Source organism: Mustela lutreola, chromosome 2, assembly GCF_030435805.1.
Source record: "Mustela lutreola isolate mMusLut2 chromosome 2, mMusLut2.pri, whole genome shotgun sequence".
NCBI lineage: Eukaryota > Metazoa > Chordata > Mammalia > Carnivora > Mustelidae > Mustela > Mustela lutreola.
The window spans coordinates 55063051-55090678 of NC_081291.1; the positions used below are offsets into that span (position 1 = coordinate 55063051).

A 27628-nucleotide genomic window follows, 5' to 3' on the forward strand; every position below is an offset into this window, starting at 1 on the left:
ACTAAGTACATGATAAAAATGTACAATATTGAGGCATCTGTGCTATAGAATGAGCACAAAAAATTAGATTTAGCCATGTACTAGCTCTCTAGTCTTAAGCAAGTTTAAAATTTTCCCTAAGCTCTACTTACTTCATTTGTAAAAAAATAAAAATTTTTAAAAAGGGAGATCAGAACTACCTCAAAAAGCAGACATGCAATGTAAATTACATCATATACATAAACAAGATCTTGCATACATTAGATACTCAATAAGCTGAGTAGGATCCCACATAATACATTAAAACAAATTCACCTCCACACACACACACACACACACACACAAAATCCCTGCAAAGATCACTACCAACTACATGGAAAAGAGTCTCAATTACTGAATGAGTCACTAAAATTCAATATTCTCAGGGCAGGTTTCTTGGTACCTTAGGGTAGTAAGAAAGATGATAAGAGGGATGGTTCTTACCTTCATTCCCATTACTTAACTGCAATTCTCCAACATTATTTTGTGGTTAGTGTGAGACTACAATGAGCTCTCTTCCACCCCACCCTCAACTTCCCAATGCAGAAAGAACTTCACAGAGACTGTATATTTAACTGGTTATCTCAGTAAACAGAAGCAGCCTTATCTTAGGCCCTGTAAATAATTACTCCATTTTCTTATTATTTTGTTTAGGTATGTGAGAATCCAGAAAGTCACTGCTCATATTTTAATGATGAATAGTATTAAAATAACTCTAAGAAATCATTGCAGTACTTTATTTCCATTATTACTCATCTGAAAAAGAAGACAAGAATTATTTAAAAGTAATAGCATAAGAAACCAAACAGGTAGAATGAAATCAGTCTTTGTCACTATTCTTAGATTTCTGCCCTCATTCAAACAAGCTGATCCAGTTGCTAGCTGAGAAAGGAAAAAAAAAAACCAAACAACTTTATTTTCTCCTTTTCTTGTCTCTTGCTTGACAGAACTGGTATTCTTCAATTCTCTGACAAGATCAAAAAGATAAAAAGGCAAGAATGCTAATAAACACAGAATTAGAGGGGACACAGGGATCTGGAACCAGTATAATTCATAACTAGCTGTATAACCTCAAACAGGTTTTAACATCCTTGGGCCTGTAAAATGAGGAGTTTAGTTAAGACTGTCCCTAAAGCTTAGCAGTCTGAATCTTTGCTAATCACTTCGCAACAGCCAGGACCTACTGGCTGAAAATCATTTGTGTTGCAAGGGACTCATTTTGTAACCCAAAGTTTCTAAATTCTTCACTTCCTCATTATTACAACTTTGAAATCTGAGTCAGGGCTCCTCATCCCTGTCAGATGTTACTATGCGTTTTTCAGTTCTTGATAAATATTTGACTTGATCTTTGGCTGGAAGTGTGAATATTCTTATACTATACAAACCAATAAACCCTTGCTAACTCTTTTTACAAAGAGACTTGTCATAAGATAAAAATTATTTTGAGGTGGGGAGAGGCAGAGGGAGAGAGAAAGAGAGAGAATCTTAAGCAGACCCCATACTCAGTGTGGAGTCCAATGCGAGGCCCAATCTCACAACCCTAAGATCACGACTTGAGCCAAAATAAAAAATCAGATGCTTAACCAACTGAGCCACGTGCCCCAAGATTAATTTTTAAAATCAAACATCTGTTATATATCTAAAATGATTCTATTTAGGAAAAGAGTATTTTCAAAGTCCATCTATATATAAAATAAGAGACACAAATCAATGTGAATATATACTGTGACCCTAAAGTATGAAAGGACCAAAGTGAAACCTAGTCTGCTTTTATTGACTGACAAGATCACAAGTCATGATGTAGTATCAAAATAAGTCAATTTTTAACAAATACTTGCTAAGTCCAACATTGTGCTAACCTGCCAAAGTTGCCTATCTTTCTTGAGATAAAATGTTGTACTATGATCTCTGGAAGAAAAAAAAAATCAATCTGTTCTACTGATTACCTTATATAATACATAATCCTGGTCTGTCCTTCTGTCTAGATTATCTATTTATCTACCTATGAGTCTTTGGAAACTAATGGCCACAAGAGAAGACAATTTAATAGTGTTATGGATAAACAAAAGAGTAACGGGACCCTGGATGCCAAAACTACCTCCCACAACTAAGATTCAAGGCTACTGATAAAGTACACAAATCCCTTGTGAATAAAAGGGAAAAGCAGAAGTGAGGTCATGTATTATGCTCCCTTGGAGATCTAATTACTCTGAAGTCTATACCTGTTTAACAATGTAAAGGAAAAGGAGGTTAGATCTAAAGTGAAGAGTGAACTCAACATTGCTTTATGTTGAGCCTTCATCACAAAAGCTGCTGTTCTAAAAAGAGGAATATAACTCATATTTTTAAAAATATAACCCAAAGAAAAAAAGAAAACAAAACAAAACCTTTTAGAGGCATCCTTAAGATAACTTTGTAAAACATATTTACCAAGTTCAAGAACACCCTAGGTATACCTTCAATTTCACCCTTATGACAACCACATTAAATGTCAATATAAGATCATTAAGCATAATCAAAATATCTCTTGGATCACCACATAAATAACTATATTAAAAGAAACATACACATTCTGGACCTCTGAACTAGGGTCAATAAACCTAAAGGTTACTTATTTTGGCAAACACGTTTTGCTCTATAAGGTACCTTTAACAGAAAATAACTAAAGAGCTAAAATATATCTCCATATCTGGCTTATTCCTACTTTTCCAAGTTCATATTATTTCCTTGACAAGAAAAAAATATCCCCTTGACAGTGTCACCTACCTGACCCTAAATACACAGAAAACAGAGATCTCTATTGGTGCTCCTCATAAATTTTAATTTTTCAGCTATTTTGTAGAAAATGGACATTATCTTACTACTTCTCCCAAACAAATCTTTAGGTCTTAATTTTTTTTTACCTTTAAGATTTTAAAATTCTAACTTCATTAAGTCTTACCTAAGTCTTCTATTATCTATTCATTTCCATAGTTATCATTTGTTTGATATTTACAAATGACACCCACTATGACTATATCATAGTCATCATACTTAATCTAGCTCATATCCTAATGATATCCTGTGCTAGTTACTTCTCAAGTCATAATCCTTTATTTACTAATATCTTGTCCACAGGACAGCGAGGACAGACACTTTCACCTGCTGATCTTGGCCTAGGGGCACCACCTGGTGGTTAGCAATAGGCACTACCTCTCCCACCACCTCATTTCTGCACTTGAAGAACAGTACTCCTGAGTTTCAGGTTGTGCTCATAGAGCAGCTAATTCAATCTTAGAGATCTCCCTTTAGGGAGTGCCTGGGTGGCTCAGTTATTTAGATATCCCAATCTTGATCTCAGCTCAGGTCTTGACCTCGGGTGTGGAGCATACTTAAAAACAACAACAACAACAAAAAACAGGCTTTCATATGAACAGAGCTGGATGCCATCCTGCTGTGATTTACCAAGGAGGCAGAATCCCTTATTTATAAATTCTAGGTAAACTTCAAATTCTAAATCTACATATTATCTTAATAATTTTAAGAATAAGATTGAGAATGAGAAAGAAAAAGGGGTTTGGAGAGCTAACCCAAAGATGGACTTCAGAGGGGTGCCTGGGTGGTTCAGTGGGTTAAGCCTCTGCCTTCGGGTCAGGTCATGATCTCAGGGTCCTGGGATTAAGCCCCGCATCAAGCTCTCTGCTCTGCGGGGAGCCGGCTTCCACCTCTCTCTCTGCCTACTTGTGATCTCTCTCTCTCTGTCAAATAGATAAATAAAATCTTTAAAAAAAAAAAAAAAATGGACTCCAGAAAGCAGCAGGCACTGAGCTCTCTGTGTCTCAGCCAGTGTTGGCCTTCCACCTTGTGGAGATATGGGCCCAGGAAAGCAGCCTGAAGCTGCTTCTGCTCCTGATTTGCCAGCCTAGAGGCAGAAAAAGCAGCTGGGACAGTGCTACATGGGACCTCCAGTATGGGGAAAGGCAGTGCCTTTCCCTTGTCCTCTGCCCAGAGCTGTCCACTTCTGTTTCATGGAAAATCCATATGCAGACCTGGAAATCATGATTCTGTCAGGTTGATTCAGTCTTTTCAGTGTGAAATCATCCCAACATTTGGGCTCTCGGCCACCAAACAGAGAGGATTACCAGAAGAGTAATTCTACCTTTCCTTTCCACCCTACCTGCCTGTCCCAACCCCTTCCAGCCAATATTACAAAAAAATTCTCCTTCTCTCTGTCCATACTGTAAGTAGCCCACAAAACTTCCCTAACTACAGCCTAATAAAATATACCTTTTTTCCTAAATTCACCTATTAACAGGAATATGATATAGTGAGCTCTGAAGTGATAGTAACCTTAACAGAGAACTAGGATGACTAACTTTGAACTTTCCCTTCATTAGCTTCCAAAGTTTGCATTACCTTCACATTTCCCTTTTACTAAGCTTATTCTTTCTCAGAATTAATGGCAAAAAAAAAAAAAAATCTCATTTATTATTACTGTTTTATAAAATAAGGAGTATTTAAACAACATTAATTAGTATTTTTTCACTGTTTAGTCACCACAGTAATTGTGAAATAGTGTATAATATTTCACCTAGATTTTGGAGGAATGGAATTTGGTGGCCGGTCTAGGAATCTATAAACCATTTAAATTTTTAAATTTTTTTATAAACATAAAATGTATTATTAGCCCCAGGGTACAGGTCTGTCAATTGCCGGGTTTACACACTTCACAGCACACACCATAGCACATACCCTCCCCAATGTCCATAACCCTACCACCCTCTCCAGACGGCCCTCCCTCCAGCAACTCTGTTTGTTTTGTTTTGTGAGATTAAGAGTCTCTTCTATAAATCACTTTTTTTTTAAAGACTTTATTTATTTATTTGACAGACAGAGGTCACAAGTAGGTAGAGAGGCAAGCAGAGAGAGAGAGGAGGAAGCAGGCTTTCTGTGGAGCAGACAGCCCGATGTGGGGCTCGATCCCAGGACACTGGGATTCTGACCTGAGCCGAAGGCAGAGGCCCCAACCCACTGAGCCACACAGGCGCCCCTATAAACCACTTTTAACACTGACATTCAAAAGGACTTTTCCCATAGAAATAAACAATTAAATCTTGTTTCAGAAGCTGGTAGATGCTTACACTACATGATGCTTACACTATGCGCGATCTCTCTTTCTCTTTCTCAGCTGAGCTCCCTGATACCTTAACTGTTTTTTTTTCCTATTTCATTCCATCTTGAACATAACTATTTTTAAAAATACATTTCACAGAGGTCTCCCTCTGACTACCACTTCATCTGCTTGTACTCTGTCAAATAAATAATTTAAAAAAAAAATAAAACAATAAAAAATTAATAAATACGTACATACATTTTCAATATGCAACCACCTTTCAATCCATACTGAGGGCTTCTTATTTCCAATCACATCATCCAAATTAGTTTTGCAGTTATAATACTAAATCAAACTCCTCTCCCCTAAAGAGAAATTTTAAAAAATTGGCTATACATAGTTATACACTCTTCCAATCTTCTCTTATTACTTCCTCTAAATGCTTTTCTAGACCTCATAATGGTTAGAGACTTAGGGTGCTAGGTAGGAAATAAAGATAACTAATACATGGTCCTAGCCCTCCAGAGACTCACAACTGGGGTTTTTGTTTTGTTTTGTTTTCTCCAAGAAGAATAAAACTCTAAAGTACATCTCAGGCACCTGGGCAGCTCAGATAGTTAAACATCTGACTCTTGGTTTTGACTCAGGTCATGATCTCAGGGTCGTGAGATCAAGCCCCATGTTGAGCTCTGCTCTGGGCATGGAGACTGCTTGGGATTCTCTCTCCCTCCCCCTCACCTCCTATGCGCGATCTCTTTCTCTTTCTCATAAGCAAACAAACAAGCACATCTTAGCTATTTTGAAACTTGAAATTCACATTATGTTGTCTTAAGATGGAGAAGATCTCTTCTTACTGTGCCTCATATTCCTAAGACAACCTCCAAGGAGCACATGCTCTATAAAGTCCCTATCAGTAACACAAACCTGTACTTAGCTCCCCCCATCTCTGAACTTCTATGGCCCTTGACTCAGTAACATAAGATTTTATATTGTCCTCTCTATTGAAGCTTTTAACCACAAGGATGGGTTATAATTATGTGGTAGATACTAACCAACTCAGATCTTCAGGTGGCCAAACAGAGCCTAGTGGGACCAGATCAACTACCCTGGCTATGAACATGTCATCACTTTATCTTGCTGTGCTGGACAGATATTTTAATATTTTAATTTTCTTTTTTTTTTAAGTTCTTTTTTTAAAAAATATTTTATTTATTTATTTGACACAGAGAGAGATCACAAGCAGGCAGAGAGGCAGGCAGAGAGAGAGGGAGGAAGCAGGCTCCCTGCTTAGCAGAAGCCTGATGCAGGGCTCGATCCCAGGACCCTGAGATCATGACCTGAGCCAAAGGCAAAGGCTTTGACCAACTGAGCCACCCAGGTGCCCCGATATTTTAATTTTCTATGTGTGCCATGAAAAAGACTATGAAGTACAAGTTTAATTTGTGGCATTTTCAAATTAGAAGTGACTTATTATAGTACAATGACCTCATCTGAAAAATGAAGGAAATGAAACCTATGGAATTTAATTTGTTTAAGGTTACACTGGTATTTAATAACAGAAACAAGTCATTCTCAGAATCTATAACTGAAGGCCCCTGACTTTTGGGCTTGATTACACCACATCACTCTGCTTCTTCAGTTGCCACTTACATAAATCATAAAACTTGCCACCCCACAAGACTGTAAGCAATTTGAGAATAAGGCTGTAACACAATTTGTATGTAGCTCTCATATCTCTTAAAGTGCTAATCTCCAACTCAGGAGTACTTAAGAAATAGTTATTGGTGGAATAAAAAATCTTCAGTATAAAGAAATGTCCCACTTAATGAAAAAGACAACTTCAAGTTCCATATTTAGAAATGTGCCTGAATAGTATAAGTATTTATGTATATTCAAATGTGTACATAAACAGAATGTGAAAGAGTGGACAAATATACTTTGGGAGAAAAGGTACTTGAGTACCTGAAATTATACCTGAGAACAGGCAACTGACATGACTATTCTAAAAACCACATATATGGGATCTAAGTTTGTTAAAAACAAGACAACTGGCTCAAAATGGAGTCACATACATTAAACCCCACGTTATCAACCTGAGAATCTAATTACAGTCACCTCTCCCAGAAAGGTGCTCTTTAAACCAACAAATCAGGAATTACCTGATCAGGATTAGTTAGGTAATCTGCCTAGTAACTCCTGAGATTTCCCTTCAGGGAAGGCAACACCATAATATCAATCCAATTTTTGCCTAGTGAAACATTCTTGTATCTGGTCCTTTCTGTCTATAAAACTTTGTATAGCTCTTCAGAGCTCCTAAATTTGCTATAATGGACGATGCCCAAGTTGAGAATTGTTGAATAAAGCCAGTAAGATCTTTAAATCTTAACCAGCTGAATTTTTCACAATGTGAAAAGCATTAGCATTTAAACCATACAACATAAATTTAATATACATAAATGAAATCCTTAGCAAGACCCATTCCAAAGGTTGTTCCTCACCTATCTGGCATGCATAGATAAGAGGTTATAACTGATGGCCTTGATGTGCATTACCAACCCCTCCCCCCTTAACAATGCCAAGAAAAACCAATTTCACTAAAATTTATTTACAGCAGCAGCTTTTAGAATTTTTCCCTTTGCTCTTCCCTCTGCCCAGCTTGCTTTTCCCCCTAGATATTTCTTTGGTTTCCTCCCATCCTTCAGATACTTGCCCACGTATCAAGAAGTGCTTAAAATTTCCTGCTCTAGAATTCATCTCCCATCACAACTGTCATATTGTATAAAGATTTCTCACACTATCCAAAATACAGCATTCATATGAAAATTTCTGTAAGCTGAATGATGTAAAGCAAAGAAACAATTACCATTAATTTATGTGAAAATATTTCTGATCATCCCCAGACTCAAAAAGTAACCTCTTAGGCTTTTCGGATACGCTAGGACATATCTTAGTAACAGATGCACAAAATAAATTGAGATAACACACAGATGCTAAGACACAGTTCAAAGCTATAAGAGGTTAATGCTGAGATGCTGAGTGTGGTTAAAAGGAAAGGAGTTTGGCAGTGCTACCTTTACTGCTAGAAATGTGCCCTCTGTAACTGCTCGCTGCAAAAGAAACACTGAATGCTACTGTCACTTTTCACCTTTGTTTGTAAAACCAAAATTCCTCTTCAGATTTTTTTTTCCATTAGCCAAACAAGCATTAACATAGGTCTTTCATGAAAGCAAAAGCTTAATGTGAACTTTTGAAAAGCAGGGGATAACTATTTTATTTACATTTTTATTTACCTCCTCTTACTATATAGTAAGCTCCACAAAGACAAATATTCTTTTTTTTAAGATTTCATTTATTTATTTGACAGACAGAGATCACAAGTAGGCAGAGAGGCAAGCAGAGAGGGGGGGGGGGGGACAGACTCCCTGCTGAGCAGAGAGCCTCCATCCCAGGACCTTGAGATCATGACCTGAACAGAAGGCAGAGGATTTAACCCACTGAGCCATCCAGGTGCCCCACAAATATTCTTTATTTGTTTTATTCACTCATATATTCTTAGTACCTAAGACCAGGGTAGACAAAGTATGGACCATGGCCCAGATACTGTGCAACACAGCCATACCCAGGTATCCATTTACACATTGTGGGTGGCTGCTTTCATGCTATAATGCAGAGCTGAACAGTTGCAACAGAGACCAGACAGTAAAAAATACCGCTATTTACAGAAAAAGTTTGTAAAGCACTGACCAAAAACAATGTTAGGTCAAATACTCATAAACATTTACTGAGCAAATGTATGAAAAACAATAGGAAAAAAAAAACTTTTCTGATCCCACAGTGCTTTAATAACAGATATAAAAGAAGAGCACTTAAAGAGAGACATCACCATGGAAGCTTTCAGTGTGCTCACCCAGGTTTGCATTTTCATCTGTATAGTTAGTTTTTCATATCCTACACCATGAATTCAAAGAACAAAGTTGGCAAGAGCACTAAAATTCAGATAGTTAAGTAATAAGCTTGCTTAAAATCACTCAGCTAGTAAATGCCAAATCCAGGATAGAAGTCCTTTTCTTCTTAAATTGTTTTCTGTTATAATCAAGCAAATTTTAAGGTGATAATTATTTTCTACTCTTCAATTTGAGGATTAAAGACTCTCGAATCTGACTTAATAATCTTACAAGTAATCTGAGTGTTTCAAAGTCTGACTAACCACAAAACAATGATTATATGTAAAAAACTTGAGGGAACCAAATTAAACTATTCTGAATTTGAAGGCCTCCTTTCTACCCTGATTCTACTGTCCGTTTCTTCCCTTGGTGTTACTTTATTGCTAAACATTAACAGCATCCTAATACTGAGGCACACTTATATACTACACTGAAATGTCAAAACACTTACTCAAATAATCTCAATTTAGGGGCGCCTGGGTGGCTCAATGGGTTGAAGCCTCTGCCTTCAGCTCAGGTTGTGATCCTGGGGTTCTGGGATTGAGCCCAGCATCAAGCTCTCTGCTCCGCAGGGAGCCTGCTTCCTCCTCTCTCTCTGCCTGCCTCTCTACCTACTTGTGATCTCTCTCTCTGTGTCAAATGAATAAAAAAAAAAATCTCAATTTATACCATAAAATGTATACTGACTTCAGGACCACTATGAATGTTACCATTGCTTTAAAACATGGCCTATCTCTAGCCTATAGGCATGAAAACAAACATTCCATAGCCATCCTAAGCTTTTATTTTTTAAAAAATATTTTACTTATTTATTTGTGAGAGAGAGAGAGTACAAGCAGGGAGAGCTGCAGGCAGAGGGAAAAACAGGCTCTCCACAGAACAAGGAGCCTGATGTGGGACTTAATCCCAGCACCCTGGGATCATGACCTGAGCCAAAGACAGATGCTTAACCAACTGAGCCACCCAGGCATCCTTTAAGCTTTTATTCTTTCATTGGGTCTTTCTTCTATTGCAATAACTTAATAGTTTTAATGAGATATTTTATGTTCTTGCATAAAATTTACATCAAAGCTCATTAATCCTTTTTTTAAAATTTTATTTATTTATTTATTTGACAGAGATCACAAGTAGGCAGAGAGGCAGGCAGAGAGAGAGGAGGAAGCAGACTCCCTGCTGAGTAGAGAGCCCGATGTGGGGTTCGATCCCAGGACCCTGGGATCATGACCCAATTGGAAGGCAGAGGTATTAACCCACTGAGCCACCCAGGCGCCCCTCATTAATCCTTTCTTCATAGAGAACCCTTCTCTTGCTAATCAACTCGACTTGCCCTCTGGGAAAATCCTATTCAGGGCCTTCAAAAGGATCATTGTTATTCTCTTGTTTTGATCTGACAGCTCTGTTCAAGGCTGCTAAGACCCTGGTTTCAGCCAATCATCATTTCTGGCCTAGATTCTACAAGAGACTCCTACCCATTCTCCTTCTAGACTCCCCGCAGTCTACTCACGTGGCAGTCAGAGTGATTCTTTAAAAAAATAAGTCAGATGGAAGTACCTAGGTGGCTCAGGAATTTAAGCATCTGCCTTCGGCTCAGGTCATGATCCCAGGGTCCTGGGATGGAGCCATGAGTCAGGCTCCCTGCTCAGCAAGAAGCCTACTCCTCAACCTCTCTCGCTCCCTGTTTGTGTTCCCTCTCTGGCTGTCTCTCTGTCAAATAAATAAAAAGTCTTGGGGGAAAAAAAAAAAGACAGATTATTATACTTCTGCTCAAAACACCCAATGGCTCTGCATTTCATTTAGTCCTTACAATGTTTATGAAGCTCTACCTGATCTGGCCACCTGTGACCTCTCTGATCTATCTCTTACTATGGTCCCCTGCTCACTCAGCTTTTTCACACTGGCTTCCTTGCCATTCCTTTGACAGTCAGACAGGCTCCCACCCTCAGGTTACTTCATTTCCCTTGAATACTTATCCCCCAGACAGCACACCACATGACTAACTCTTGCATCTTCTGAAGTCTTCACTCAAATATCACCTTCTTGAGGAGGCCTACCCTTATCGTTCCACTTCAATCAAAACTGCAACTCAGGGGCACCTGGGTGGCTCAGTGGGTTAAGCCGCTGCCTTCAGCTCGGGTCATGATCTCAGGGTCCTGGGATCGAGTCCCACATCGGGCTCTCTGCTCAGCAGGGAGCCTGCTTCCTCCTCTCTCTCTGCCTACTTGTGATCTCTGTCTGTCCAAAAAAAAAAAAAATATATATATATATATATATATAAATATATATATATATATATATATATATATATATATATATATTCTTTAAAAAAAAAACAAAAAACACTGCAACTCACCTCCCCTCCATACACACTCTGGATCTCTGTTCTCTCATTTTATTTTTTTCCATAATACTTATCATCTTACAACATAAAATTCATTTATTATATTTATTGTATGCTATCTCCTTCAATACAAAGAAAACTCCATAAGGGCAGAAATCTCTGCCTGTTTTGTTTTCTGAGGTACCCAAACTACCTAGAACATTGCCTAATACATAGTAGTATTGAATAAATATTGATGATAGAATGAATGAAAGCTTACTCCATTTCAAAGATTTAGCCATGTACTAAACTCACTAATTAGATCTCAAACTCACTAATTAGATCTCCTTTCTTGTTCTCTATGTCTAAGTACTATTCACTAATTCACTGAACATATAAACCAAGGGCAGAAGCCTTACTCATAGGGAATATAAGATACCCTGTCCTCACATATCTCTTGTCTTCACTTCTACCATCAATCCCTTGATTTAAATTACTGTTCTCTCTCACCTGGACTGCTATAATAGCCTTCTGGCTCATCTACCTGCATTCAGTCTAAATCTACTCCAATCCACTCTTCATGCTGTAAGCACAGTGCTCATCTATAATCACAAAGTTCATATTACACTCCCCCTGCCCCCAAGCCTTGCTTAAAATTCTTTGATGCTACTCATCCTTCTTAGGTGGAGAAAACCTGCTTAATGTTGTCTGCAAACCACTGTATGAACTGCACCTACCTACCTCTCCAGCCTTAACCAGTATTCACTCACATGCATGCACACACACCAAGTATATACACCTGCCATTCTATCCTTCATATGCAGCAAAACTCCTCCCTTCTTAGGGCCTTCGTACCTGCAACTCAGGTACCTCATTCAGATAAACGTCAGTTTATCCTGTCAATCTCTTTCAACCACGTCCTCGGGAAAGTCATACCCTGCCTTTCTTAAGTAGGTCAACTGTCCCTATGACAGGCTCCAGTAGCACTTGTCACAGCTGAAAATTTAGACTTGTGTTGAATGATTCTTTAATATGTGTCCCCATCTGATTATAAACTCCATGAGAGCAAGAGTCACATCTGGTTTTGTTCACCATAATATCCAGTGCCTAGCACATATCAGATCATATATATTTGCTAAATAAAGGACTAAAAGTATTAACCATAATATGGAAATACAAAAACTGCAGAAGAATAAAAACTGTGGGAAACAAGGGCTAGGTTCTGTAGGAGGCAGGGAATGGCGTGAGATAAAGAAGTCCACATGGCCTAAATCGTGGAAGGCCTTGCATGTCATTTTAAGGAACTTTCTTTACTCCTCATATAACGGTGGACCCAGTGAAGGTTTTTAAGCAGTGGAAATGGCACAATTTGCTTTGTTTTAGGTAGTTCCCAGAGGCTGCATGCAGCACATAGAAAGGATCTGAGAGGGCAATGAGATGATGGATGGAGGCCCAATATAAGGCACTAACTTAGGAATGGAGAACAGGAGCCAATTTGGGGATTGTCTGATTGCGGACTGAAAGAGATCAGAATAACTCCTAAGGTTGCCAGCGTGGGTGACTTGTGACTTACAAAGTCAGATCTAGTGATTCTCAAACTCATGGGTTGATTGCACTAGAATTATCTGGGAGCTTGATTTAAAGTGGGATTTTCGGGGCACCTGGATGGCTCAGTTGATTAAGCAACTGCCTTCCACTCAGGTCATAATCCCAGGGTCCTGGGATCAAGCCCTGCATCGGGCTCCCCACTCAGCGGGGAGCCTTCTTCTCCCTCTCCAACTCTCCTGCTTGTGTTCCCTCTCTCACTTTCTCTGTCAAAAAATAAATAAAATAAAAAATAAATTAATAAATGGGATTTTCCAGGCTCCATACCAGACCTCCTAAATCAGAAATTCTGGGAGTAGGGCATAAAAACTATATTTTCAACTAATGTTCTAAATGATTTCTTCTGTATCCACATAAGTTTGGAAACAACTAAGAAAACATAAAAGAAGATAAAAAGGTTTATGAGAAATGATGATGAATTTAAATTTGGAAATGAAAAGGTTGAATTACCTAGGCAGATAACTAACAGACAAGGAGATAACTAATTCTGAAGATCACAGGTTTCCAGTTGGAGACCAATTTTTGGAGGAAGCTGAAAATATGACAGCATTTAAGTTCACAGAAGAGTGAAAAGAGTGGTATAGTTACGGCTAAAATTTCAAAGGATACAGTACTTAAGATGCAGAGAAAAGGATTTGCTCATTATTCAAAAAATACCTTAAAATGCTATTTCTGCATAAGATATTTGTATGCAAAATGGTGTCCTACTAGAAGTCGGGAGGGATATCAAAGCTAAGATGTAGCACCTCTTACAAGCCGTGTGGACAGTTCTAGGCCTTCTCTCAACACATCAGCCAAAATGTCACAGACCTTATCATTCAAGTCCATACACCTTGAAAGAGTGCATGTTTACTAAGAAAACACTAATTACTTTATTCGCAAGAGTCTTTAACATAGAAGAGTCTTTAACTCACTCTCCATTACCCACACCAACATCCTCAAGCTCTTCTTTCAAAGCTTTCCCAGATTCCTCTGGACAGAATTAATTACTCCTTCCCTAAACACACATTTTTATATTGCTTGTGGCACTTAACACATTCTATCTTATCTTATATATGGGGGCAGCAGAGTGTTAAAGAAAGAGAACTAGTCTATAGAAATCAAAATCTTCACTCCTTATTTACAAGTTGTGTGACCCTGAAATCAAGTGTTATGTACCTGTGTGTCCACCACAGCATTTATCAGAATTTACCTTGCATAAAACAAACACTCAGAAGTTTGGTCAAATATGTTGAATAGATGATGAGAGAAAAAAAGAGACAAGTTTATACTCTCATTCCAAAAAGGACCTGAGGCAGCTGACATGAATTTTTCTTTGACCACTCTATTAACTATCCTGCCAATAAATTTTATTTTCCTTGTTCATTCCCCTTTCTGAAACAACCCTTTCTTCTATCCCCCACGTACTCACATATCTAAATCCTATTTCTCCTGTAAGATCCAAATCAATGCAGCTACCTCCTACTCCTCCTCTAAGCTTTCTACTCACTTCAAACCAGAAGGATCTTTCATCTTCTCAACTTGTCCCTACACTTATACAGATACTCTTTTATTTGTTTTGTTTTTAAGATTTTATTTATTTATTTGACAGAGAGAGATAGCAAGAAAGGGAACACAAGGAGGGGGGAACTGAAGAGGGAGAAGCAGTCTCCCCACTGAGCAGGGAGCCTGCCAGGAACTTGATCCCAGGACCAGGGGATCACCACCTAAGCAGAAGGCAGATGCTTAACAACTGAGCCACCCAGATGCCTCCAGATAATGTTTTATACTGTTTGTTATTCCTCCAACTAGACTGTAAGTTCACTGAGTCTAGGATCAGAAATTTTTCAGATACTCCGGAGAACTTTAAAGGTGAACAGCAGGTAATAGGAGAAACAATCTTATGTAGTAGCCATTTTTTAAAAGTCTGAAGGATTTCAGAAGGATCTGAAATAAGATCATCTTTGTGTAAGAAATGCTAACTACAAATTTTCATAAATTTAGTGCCAATAAAAAATTTAGTGCCAGTAGCTGATTGTTTCTATCATATTATCCATATAAAAGAAGTTCACATTTTAAACTACAGAAAGTAAAAGTACATTTTTGGATCTCCCAAATACTCAGACCAATATCCAGCATATTAAAATAGAGAGATCATCTGTTATTGCAGGTAAAAGCAGCTTTTGAATCAGATAATGCCTAGAACACCGTAGTTACTAAAACATATCTCATCAAAATGTAAATATAAATGGCTTACATTAAGTATTTAAGTTCTGAAACCATGGTATACTCTCTCTATGCCTCTGCTACTTCATCAAAAAAAAAAAAAAATAGAGATGCTTTAGAATTAAGAATTTGGAATTAAACAGCATAATGTGTTTAATTTTTTTTTAAGATTTTATTTATTTATTTGATAGACAGAGATCACAAGTAGGCAGAGAGGCAGGCAGAGAGAGGAGGATGCAGGCTCTCTGCTGAGCAGAGAGCCCGATGCGGGGCTTGATCCCAGGACTCTGGGGATCATGACCTGAGCTAAAGGCAGAGGCTTTACCCACTGAGCCACCCAGGTGCCCCAATGTGTTTAATATTTTGCCTGCCACATAATAAGCACACAATGAACATAACTATTGTTATCATTATTACCACTCCTAAATATCTCTTGATTAATAAGTATTCCATGTAATATTCTACATAAAGGAAATCACACTGGAAATTTAAACATTTTCATTTATCTCCTACTCAGTATATAAAAGTAGTTACCATAAACTATGGTATTACAACAAACTATGTTATAGTATTATGTAATCAATAAAAATCTATAAAAGAATATTTGCGGGAGCGCCTAGGTAGCTCAGTCAGTTAAGTATCCAACTCTTGGTTTTGGCTCCGGTCATGATCTCAGGGCCATACTGGGCTCTGTCCTCACACAGAATCTGCTTAAGTTTCTCCCTCTCCCTCCCTCCACCCAGCTCTCACTCTTTCTAAAATAAATGTTAAAAAAAAAAAAAAAAAAAGAATTATTTACGGATATCCAAAAATGTTCAAGATAGAATGTGAATAAAAAAGACATAAAATTATGCATTTAGTATTAAGATTCTGGTTTTACATTCTTTAATTTTTAAAGATTTTATTTATTTATTTATTAAGATTTTTTATTTATTTATTTGACAGACAGAGATCACAAGTAGATGGAGAGGCAGGCAGAGAGAGAGAGAGAGGGAAGCAGGCTCCCCGCTGAGCAGAGAGCTCGATTCGGGACTCAATCCCAGGACCCCGAGATCATGACCTGAGCCGAAGGCAGCGGCTTAACCCACTGAGCCACCCAGGTGCCCTTTATTTATTTATTTGACAGACAGAGATCACATGTAGGCAGAGAAGCTGGCAGAAAGAGAGGGGAAGCAGGCTCCCTGCTGAGCAGAGAACTCAATGCGGGGCTCAATCCCAGGACCCTGAGATCAGGACCTGAGCCAAAGGCAGAGGCTTAACCCACTGAGCCACTCAGGCAGCCCATCTGGTTTTATTTTAAAAAGCTAATCTTAACGAAACTAAATTAAAATTTTCTCCTATATATTTTTTCATATTTAAGTAAGTAGTATATTAAGAAAACATGCCAAATATTGGCAATACTTATTTTTGGTTTTTCCTTCTTTTATTTTTTTATATTCAATGTTTTCTACATTAAACATGGTTTTTTTTCAATTCAAAACATTTAATTTTCAAATCACAAAGAACTTACAGAAAAAACTACCTTTGTGAATATGAAGATGATCCTTCAAGTGATACAATTTGATCAACTATATATGGCATATATTTATTTATTAAGTGCCCATATATTTACTTTTTAGAGGAGAACACATTTCAAATATTGCAGCAGACTCGATGTGTAATAAGATTTTTCTATGGAAAAACACACTCACTGGAAAATCCAAAAAGGAAGGGAATAAGAACCTTCGTGTTCAACATGTCATGATTGTTCTACCCACGTCTCATTTCTATCATGAGGTCAAAACCATGCTTTTTACATATTAGGCACAAATAATATTTGCCAAATCTGAGTTTTTTAAAGATTTTTATTTATTTGACAGAGATCACAAGTAGGCAGAGAGGCAGGCAGAGAGAGAGGAGGAGAGTGGGCTCCCCACTAAGCAGAGAGCCCGATGGGGGGGCTCAATCCCAGGACCCTGGGATCATGACCTGAGCCGAAGGCAGCGGCTTTAACCCACTGAGCCAGCCACCCAGGCACCCTCAAATCTGAATTAAAAAAGAATCTAGCTTAATGGCCAAGACACTACTTTAAAAACTAAACTGGTTATGTGGTAGATGGCTAAGGCAGACACAGGTGGCTTTCAAACACAATGGATATACTGGAAAATCAATTCCACATTTGTCTTAGGGTTATGTATGTACACAGGTACATGTACATGCACGTCTATAAGAATGTTAATATATATGGACAGAAATAGCAGTGTACTGGGATGCCTGGGTGGCTCAGTTGGTTAAGCGATTGCCTTCGGCTCAGGTCATGATCCTGGACTCCTTGAATGAGTCCTGCGTCATCTCAGTGAGAAGTCCACTTCTCCCTCTGACCCTCCCAACTCATGCTCTCTCTCTCTGCCTCTCTCATTCTCTCTCAAATAAATATATCTTTAAAAAAGAAAGAAAGATCAGCATACTTAAACAATTATCACCAGTATTAAAACATTTTATCCTCAGACATTTGAGTTTAAAAAAAAAAAAAAAGACAAAAATACAGAAGCCACTGGGGTGCCTGGGTGGCTCTCTGGGTTAAAACCTCTGCCTTTGGCTTAGGTCATGATCCCAGGGTCCTGGGATCAAGCCCTGCGTCAGGCTCTCTGCTTAGTGGGGAGCCCACTCTCCTCCTCTCTCTCTGCTTGCCTCTCTGCCTAAGTGTGTGATCTCTGACTGTCAAATAAATAAAATCTTAAAAAGAAAAAAATACAGAAGCCAGTATTTAGAATTTGAAACAATCTCTCTCTCTTACTAACATACAACAGAGTAGGTCTCCAGACTAATCTCCACTTAATCAACTTGCTGTATCACTCTTAAACTTTCCATTTTCTCTGAAAGATATGCAGACTTTATATTCACAAGATAATCAATGTTCATGGCTGGTACACTTTCATATACATCATGCTCCCACATCATTTTGTTATATTCACTATAATTAAACGGTTTCATTAAATACTATATAAATCAATAAGAGTATAAAAAGGGCTCTTGTTTCATAAAAACTAAGGTGCTTTGGAAAGACTCAAGAAAAGCACATTTTTTAAAAAGCATAATTTTTTAAAAAATGAAGTTAAAGTGGGCAAGGCTTTCAAGAGATTATTAAAATCTAAGAGTCTGGGGGAAAAAAAATCTAGAGTCTGTCTCATGCTGCTTCCCAAGTGTTACCAGGTTATCACTCCACTTTACAAAAATTTTTAAAATAGAGATTATAGTCCATGCAATGAGCACAAGAAAGGTATAGAAGCCTAATCAATAGGTTTGTATTTTAAAAAGTTAAGGCATTGGTTTTAAGTTAAAGTAATTAAAAATAGAACTACCATTGGATCCAGTAACTGCATTCCTAGGTATTTCTTCAAAGAATACAAAAATACTAATTTGAAAACATATAGGCACCATGTATATTGCAACATTATTTACAACAGCCAAGTAATGGAAGCAGCCCAAGTGACCACTGACACTTGGATAAATGGATATAGAAGATATGGCATATACACACGATGGAATATTATTCATTCATTTAAAAAAAATGAAATCTTGCCACCTGCAACAACATGGACTATCTAGACAGGATAATGCTTAGCAAAATAAGGCAGTCAGAGAAAGACAAACAGCAAATCATTACACTCATACATGGAATTTAAGAAGCAAAAGAACAAAGGGGGAAAAAACAAACTCTTAACAATAAAGAACAGTTGGTTGCCAGAGCGGGGTGGGGAGATACAGGTGAAACAGGGAAAGGTGGTTAAGAATACATTTATCTTGATTAGCACTGAGTAATATATGGAATTGTTGAATCACTAAATTGTACACCTAAAATTAATGTAACAATGTATATTAACTACATTGGAATTAAAATTTTAAAAAATCAAATTGGTGGGTTTTACTGTAAATACATGTATTAAAGAAACAGTTTTTTAAAATGTTCTCCCTTGACTCTCTATGAAGTTATTGTCGTTGTTGTTGTTTTAAGATTTTATTTGAGAGTGAAGAAAGAAATCATGGGGACGGGGGGACACAGGTACAGAGAGAGAGGGAGGGATAAGCAGACTCCCTACTAAGCAGTGACCCCAACTCAGGGTTCAATCCCAGGACCCAGGGATCATGACCTTAGCCGAAGGCAGATGCTTTACCCACTAAGCCACCCCTCTATGAAGTTTTTCAAAACAATATAAATGCATACAATATGCTTTACTTATAATTTTCTTTTTAACATAAAAGTCTATAATCCCAGAATCACTAGTAAAAAAAATTTCTTAAGGACGCCTGGGTGGTACAGTCAGTTAAGCATCCAACTCTTGGTTTCAGCTCAGGTCATGATCTCAAGGTTGTGAGATGGAACTCAGCATCAAGCTCCGTGCTCAGCATGGAGTCTACCTGAGACTCTCTCTCTCTCCCTCTGCACCTCACCCCCGCCCCATGCTTGAGCATGCATGAGCATGCTTGCTCATTCGCTCGCTCACTCTCTCTCTCTAAAATAAATAAATCTTGGGAAAAAAATGTCTTCATGTTCCCTGGTACAGATTAATCTGAATTATATAGCTGCACTGTTTTTACTGTCAACATTTTTGTCCTTTGTCAAAGACCAAACATCTTTTTTATTTCGAAGATAACTATGATGCACATAAATTATGTATTACTTTTCTGCATTTATACCTTTAATTTTAATGATCTAATTTCTTTATTCTCCTGATTCTGTTATTCTGGTAGATATGTTATCTGGATAGGCTTAACTTCTTGAAGTGATTTACTGTCCATTACTTGTTTGCTTGTTTTTAGTGTCACATTTAAATAGGAGACGTTTAAAGGTACGTGATTCAATATTTGGATTTCCAGGCAAAATGTCCAGTAAAATAAATTTACCTGTGCCAGAAACAAACACAGAATGAAAGCAACTGACCAATCAAAACCTGAAGAAATACATAAAAGTAAAGCCAAAGAGAGCAAGATGGCAACTTATAGGGCAGACCTGGGCCATAAATGTGTTTGACTTCCATAATATGTCAAAAATCAAGAGAGTACTAAGCTTTCAAGTTTCTCTTGAAAAATAAGAAGGCCTGACAAGACTGGGCTCATAGTCCTGAATCACAACAATCAGGTAAAGCTAAGAAGATACTGCCCCTTTAGACAGCACTTAAACTCTTCAGTTTGTCCAAGTCACATGACATGAGTTCACTCATTGTCATTACCTGCCCCACTACATGTACGTGTTTTCAAACCCTAGAGCTATTTGCCTCAGCTAACCATAACTAAGACATGAAGTGAAAGTTATATGAAAAGAGTTTCCCCTAAATTTGTTAAGCCTAGTTGTCCCACCCAGGCAAACCTAAAAAACCTGTTTATGAAGAGTAAATTATAGGGGCACCTGGATGGCTTGGTCGGTTGAACGTCACTCTTAGTCTCAGCTCAGGTACTGATCTCAAGATGAGATAAAGCCCCACGTCAGGTTCCATGCTCAGTACAGAGTCTGCTTGACTCTCGCCCACCCCCTCTACCCCTCCCCCCATTCATGCACTCATGGTCTCTCAAAAAATTTTAAAAATCTTTTAAAAAGTATAAGAATGCATATGCTCTGCTACAGAATGTAAATATATATTGAATGCTGATGACGTGATACAGTGAAAATTACAAGCAATTTAGTATCTATCTGTGCTTTGCACAGAAAAACCCAGATTCTAGAACTTTTTTTGCCTTCATTAATGTTAGAAAGTCAAATCATGTGCAAAACCAAAACAAGAACAAAGCAACTTTGCTCCTCTACCATAAAACTAAGCCTTTTAACATAAAAAACTGAAGCAAAAATTTTAGCAAAACAGTAAAATAAGATATACCAATATGTTAGGAAGCAAACAGGAATATAATTGTAAGCATCCAGTCATTAGTCAGAATAAATATTTTTTTAAAGATTTTATTTATTTATTTTACAGAGAGAGATCACAAGCAGGCAGAGCAGCAAGCAGAGAGAAAGGGGGAAACAGGCTCCCTGCTGATCAGAGAGCCCAATATGAGGACCTTGAGATCCCAGGACCTTGAGATCATGACCTGAGCTGAAAAAGTAAAGGCTTAACCCACTGAGCTACCCAGGCGCCCCAGCCAGAATAAATATTATCACCTCATTTATTTAATGAAAAGAATAAATAAAACTATTTTTTACCACAACTTTGAGGTACTTGCTGAGATATCTCTTTTTAGTTACCGAAGATAAGTGCGGAGAATCCTAGCTCGAAGAACTGTAGTTTGGAGAAAAAGGAAATCTAGCAGACTTACCCGCTCTGCAGTTGCCTCATCCCCTGGCAGACATGCAGCAGCAGCAGCACAAGCTATTTCCATCATAGCAGAACTGGTTGGAGCATCAGTTGTGGATGAAGACCTGGGTCGGCCTGACTGCATAACAGTTGCCATCTCCTGGCCAGATTTCCTGTTGATTTGGGGACTTCCCTTTGGGGCCTCTGGTTTGCCCCGCCTACTATGTAAGCTCGTCCCCCTCTTCATCTTGGGTGGCACTCGGATCTGCTGCAGGACACGATTCAGAGCTGTGGGGTGGGTGGGGACACCATCAATCTCAGCACATGCGTTCTGGCTTTCCAGATCCATTTCAGGTTCTGGATCTGCCTGAATTTGTTGCACATCGTGTGGAGACACTGATGACCTCCTGCGCTGGTGCTGGAAGAGATGCTTCAAGCCTTGGCCAATCACATTAATGTTCTCCAAAGCATTGTGGGTCATTTTAGACAACTTTTGTTCTGATTCTGTCTGCTTTCTGGCCTCTGCATCTTGGGATTTGCCTCCAGGATCAGGGTCCTCATATAACTGTTCACTGCCTGAAGGCTCCATCAGTAGATTTAATACGCTTATTTGCAAACTCAAAAACTTTATAATACACCAAGACTGTCAAATTAGGTAGGCATTTGCTTCAACAGTAACTACACATGCAGCTGTGAGACGGAGGCTTCATGCCTATCTAATGTTAAAAAAAAAAAAAAGAAAGAAAGAAAGAAAAGAAAAGAGCCTCTTATTATAAATCCATGCAAAATCTCCAGTGTTAAAGAAAAACATGCCATTAGCCAAACATATAGGCACTATCATTAAGCAATCTTTAACCAGAAGATTAAAAGACAGTGTTCTAGATGGTGGGTAATGATTATTTTCCAGAATAGGAGAAAAATCTCAGAAACAAGTACACAGCATATGAAAACGCAATGTTTAAAAAAAAAATCCCTACAAGTTTCAATATATGAAGAATCGGATACTAGAGGAGTCATCCTGGAATGGAAACCATAATAACAGTTGAGAGAACAGCCATTACTTGGGAAATCAAGAGGGAACAGACCATTCAATAGGTACAGTATAGCTGAGACAATTTAATTCCTCTCACTCATAACCACAGTTAATTATCCATATGTTGAAACTCAGCAAAGTAAATTCAAAGAATAATAGGGAGAAGTGGATATCCTATCCAACTGTATATGGATTTTACTGGAAAAGAGGAATTTCTTGGTATCATTCGTATTTATCAAGTTCACTGGTAAATAGGTATGACACATTAGCTCTTTGCAGAAGAAAATGGAAATAAAAATCTTGTAAGCTGAATTCTCTGCTGAAGCACAAACGATAGTCTGGCACCATCTGAGCAAATGATCCAGACAGAATCTGTCTTCAGAGAGACTAGAGTTTTTGCTCAGTACCAGCTATCAGAAAAGAGATTTCAGACTCACTCCAGAGATGCGGAACAAGAGGCAAGATAGTTTACATCTCAAACAGACAAGTGTTGGACAGTTGGGAGTTGGTCCCCGCCCCACCCTACCCTACAAAAAAAGAAGAGATTCAAAGATATCCCTTTCTCTGAATAGTATCATCTCTGACAGAGTTTATCACATATCCACACAAATTCAAAAGCAAAGAAATAACACAGTAACTGGGTGTGATGGAAGAGCAGAGAAAAAGAAAGGTTAAAATGCAACCACACACCAATATTAAATGCAGGAAATTAAAAGGAAGCTGAAACTAAGAGATATAAAGTCGACGTAACTGCCACGGTTATGGAAATCACATGCAAAAAAAAAAAAAAGAGGAGGGGAATATAGTAGGGATGAGGTTTTTCTTAATGGAAAGAAATAAGTAGTATTTTTGTATTGAGTTTTTGCAAATATATAAATTTGTATTAATGCACAGAACCTGCTAGAGAGGACAAATTATGGTATAGGAAGTTATTTCCCTATTTTCCCTCAACCTTTTTGTTCAACAAGCTTTAAAACTCCCTTCACTACCAAGTACTTCGAACAGCCTAAGTCACTACAAATGAGGCCCTCTGGTGGTCATGTTCTCGGGATATGGTGACTCCCTGCCACCAAGTAGCCATCTAAAAGGCATAAATTAGCTAGATTTAAGAATTCACTGTGAGGGGCTCTGGGTGGCTCAGTTGGCTTAGCGGCTGCCTTCAGCTCAGGTCATGATCCGAGAGTCCTGAAATGGAGCCCTATATGGGGCTCCCTGCTCAACGGAGAGCCTGCTTCTCCCTCTCCCTGCTGCTCTGCCTACTTGTGCTTTCTCTCTGTCAAATAAATAAATAAAACCTTTAAAAAAAAAGAGAGAGAGAGAGAGAGAGTTCACTATAAACACAAAGCTGCTGAAGTTGAGAGGGATAGGCACGCAAACCTGCTAGAATCTTCCTCATGGTAACTACTCTAAGAGGACCCTCTTAACCATGTATATGGTACTGTCACTGTGGCTCGGCTGTCTGTATTTTTTCTGGCTCGGCTGTCTGTATTTTTTCAACTACTTCCCCACCTCCTTACTTCTTCATGATTCAGGAACATTAAACATTGTGACAGACTTAAAGACATTTGTCACTCACCAGTACCTTCCTGCTTTTTAAATATCACAAAATTCTTTGCTCCCAAATATCACAAAATTCTTTGCTCCCAAATGAATAGCAGTTGAGAGAATGGGAAATTTCACTGCCTTTTGCTCAAATTATTTGTGGCCACGCTGAAATCCTGCCATACCACTGGGGCTTCTTACCCTTGTCCTGATTGCCTACTGCTTTTGTTTTTTTTCTCTTCCCTTTGGGGGAGCCAAGAAAGAATCCCTTAATCCTTATTAGGTTAATGGCTGTCTTGGTCTTTATTGGAATTTTCTGGGGCTCGTTGAGGGCAAAAATGTTGCCAAAAGTACATGTATTTAATTATACTCACCTTCCCTCATGAGTTCATAGAGCAGACTAATATTTATTGAATTACTTCCATTCTGCAAAGCATCGAGCTCCTCAGAGAATAAGAGCTATGTAACCAAGATAATCCAGTAACTAATCTCTTGTGCTGGGCAATTTAGACCCTAAGAAGATGGGAGGATGTGAAAGCAGCAGACTGATAATAAGGAAGTAATTTAGTATTTTCCTTATTTGTATTGTATTAGCTAAACAATAAAACTGACTTTGTTGTTTTTGAAACAAAAAGTATAAAATCAATTCCTCCATGAGATTAAAAGATACCACGATTAAAGGAATGGTATCAAGGTTACTATTTGGAAAACCAAAAGACCTACTTGTCTTGTATATAAAGTTTTTACCAGTAAACTTGTTTCTTTAGGCAATGTTATAAACGAATCAAGCAGGCATCTGCTTCTTATTTTAAAAAAGGAAAACATAGTATATTTTAATTATCAATAACTTCATTTGAGATTTCACTAGCAGTTGTACATTATTTTTATTTTCAAGTAACTGAAAGTGATGATTAATTACAAATGAAAAATGCCAGCATTCCTAGGAAAACCTAGAAATAGTTGTCAAGTCAAAGCTTACACAGGCCATCTATAGAGCTGCAAAGGTTATATACTAGAAAAGTAATGAATTCTGGGATTTGTAAAGCCAAGATATTCCTTAATTATACTAACCAGCAGAGGCTTACTTAGCATGGAACCCTAAAGAAACCTAAATTGAGCTTTAAATATCAAGTTGTAAGATAAGAATTTTGAGAAACAAACAACCTGTTGCATTTTCTCTACAATGTACTAGTACTTAAACTTGTAGCTATCATCTGCATTATTGCTATGATATCAATACAAACAAGTAATACGGTCAAAATTTTGAAGCTTGCTAAAATTGTCTGTAGGCCAACAGGAAAGCTTTAAAGTTACCTTTCAACAATACGCCAAATATTAAGGAACATGAAATACTGTGCTCAAAATACCAGTGATGATGTAATAGTTAACTAAAAACTGCTGACAGTAAGAATGCAAGCACTGAATGAATTCAGTAATGCCAAAATTTTTTAGGTCTCCTAAGGAAAGCCCTTTTAATTTTGACCCTTTTCCTCCACAAGCAAGCACATGGGATGCCCTACACTGCATACCCACTTCTCATGACCTTTTGTCTTAACTATCAGAGAGGCTGCCCCTGGTTCTGCTGTGGATCGTAAGCTGGGGGCTCTGACCTGCCTGAGTCACAGTGAAAGTGCTTGTTGTCAGTTGCATATACATCTGTGAGTTAACCACTATTTAAATGATGCTGCTTTTCCCACTTTTTTCAAAGTACAATAGATTTTTGAAGTTTCAGGTAACTGGAAAATTTTCAATTTTTGCATTTAAAAGTGTTTTGGAAAGGCTGAAACAAAGTGCAGACATACAAAACTAATCATTTTTGCTTTGCAAAATTACACATTCTGTAACCCATTTATATTAACTTCAGGAATACTTATTTGAAATATTTTTTTAATCCCTTTAGGGCTTCTGGCTTCTGTCCTATCTTTGTACATTCTAACAAAGTTCTGTGGAATGCTTGTGATGGTATTTTCTATACCATCAAAATGTACTGCACTGAAGACTAAAGACAGAGCACACTTTTTTGGAGGCTTGAAACAAATTTTTTTTTTAACATTTTATTTATTTATCAGAGAGCGAGAGAGCAAGCACAGGCAGACAGAATGGCAGGCAGAGGCAGAGGGAGAAGCAGGCTCCCTGCGGAGCAAGGAGCCCGATGCGGGACTTGATCCCAGGACGCTGGGATCATGACCTGAGCCGAAGGCAGCAATAAAAAGGCAATTTTTATAATTTTTTTAATAATAAATACCTATTTTGAAAAAAAGAGGACTCCTATTTTCTTCTTTAAGACAGGAAATTCAAATGAGTAACCAGTTGCTCAGTTTATACAACTTTCCAAATAATATATTGAGATACCTGGTTTAATACAAACAAATTCAACTGCGAAGTTAAGTGTACTTCCGTATGAAAGAAATGTTGGCTTGTCTTTTATTCACTCAGCTTCTCTGAAAAGTAAAGTTCTTAAAGTTCTTATAAGTAAACTAGAAAAAGTAGACAAAAAGAAAAGGGAGCAAAAGGGTATGGGGGAAAAAAGGGTATAAGGAGAAGGAATACAAAGTAGGAAAAAGAAAAGGTAGCTAGCTACTTACAGAGCAGGCATTTCAGAGAACTTGTTAAATTATCAGAATTTTTAATAATTTTTCTAGAACAGTTTCACCGAAGACATATTACACCACTACTTCATAGTCAAGAAACAAGCTACACTGAATGAATATCAGAGATAAGTTTAAAAATTGTTTTAAAAGTCTGGCAAATGTTTAGGAGGGTGCTTTGGAAAACCATTCAAATTATATACAAATTATCTTTTTTTCTTTTTCTTTTGATAAGGTGATCAAAGTTTTTGTTATGGCTATGAACCAAGTTATTTTACTAACCATTAAGAGTTTTATATACTTGCCTTTATCACTCTTCCTCAAGCACTTCTAAGGTGTACAGGAATCCTTTTAGGACAAGCTGAAAAGCAAACATTAAGAATTATAAATTGAAAAACTGAGTGGGGAGAAGCTATTATATTTACATAGAAAAAAATGAGTTTATGTATAACAAATGTTAACATTTATCTTTCACTGGTAGGTGTAGGGTAATTTTTTCTAGTATTTTTCAGTATCCTCTAATTTTTTTGAAAATATAATCAAGAAAAACTATAAACAACATAGAAGATACTTTAGAAAAAAGAGTGTTAACTTGTTAGTACTTAAGGAAGTACACATGTCATTAAGTAGCAATGAATAGATTTACACTATGATACTGAATTAGGAATGGCGATTAATTCTAATCTCAAGTAACATGAAATGCAAAACAAGTACATAAACAAGACAATTTTATATGCAAATATTTTTTCAAGTACCTTGGAATTCTATATCTGCAATTTTGTATTCAAAACGAACTCTAAAAACTATAACTACCATGAACAACTGAGAATCAGGAGGCATGAGAATTCAAACTTTTGTGGAAAATGATCTGACACAGCCACTACCAGAGAGGCAATTTAATTAGACAAGTATTTGGGGGGCATTTGCTATGTTCTTAGCATTACACAAATGAAAGCATATCATCCTGCCCTCAAGGAACTCACAATCTGGGACATAAAGTAAGATTTACATACCTGAA

At 37.6% G+C, this 27628-nt stretch overlaps 1 protein-coding gene across 4 annotated transcripts in view; it reads right to left on the reverse strand.

The window, feature by feature from the left end:
* The window catches only part of TMCC1 (transmembrane and coiled-coil domain family 1), a 252842-nt gene that overhangs the window by 161426 nt on the left and 63788 nt on the right, over positions 1 to 27628 (reverse strand). For 3 of the 4 annotated variants that reach the window (XM_059161815.1, XM_059161813.1, XM_059161814.1), the window contains 2 exons: positions 26916 to 26971; positions 21470 to 22159 (listed from right to left, as the gene is read on the reverse strand). In XM_059161815.1, the coding sequence (XP_059017798.1) occupies positions 21470 to 22036 (567 nt within the window). In that variant the 5' untranslated portion in view covers positions 22037 to 22159; positions 26916 to 26971. The remainder of the gene's footprint in view (positions 1 to 21469; positions 22160 to 26915; positions 26972 to 27628) is intronic. The other variant, XM_059161816.1, reaches the window with a different exon arrangement.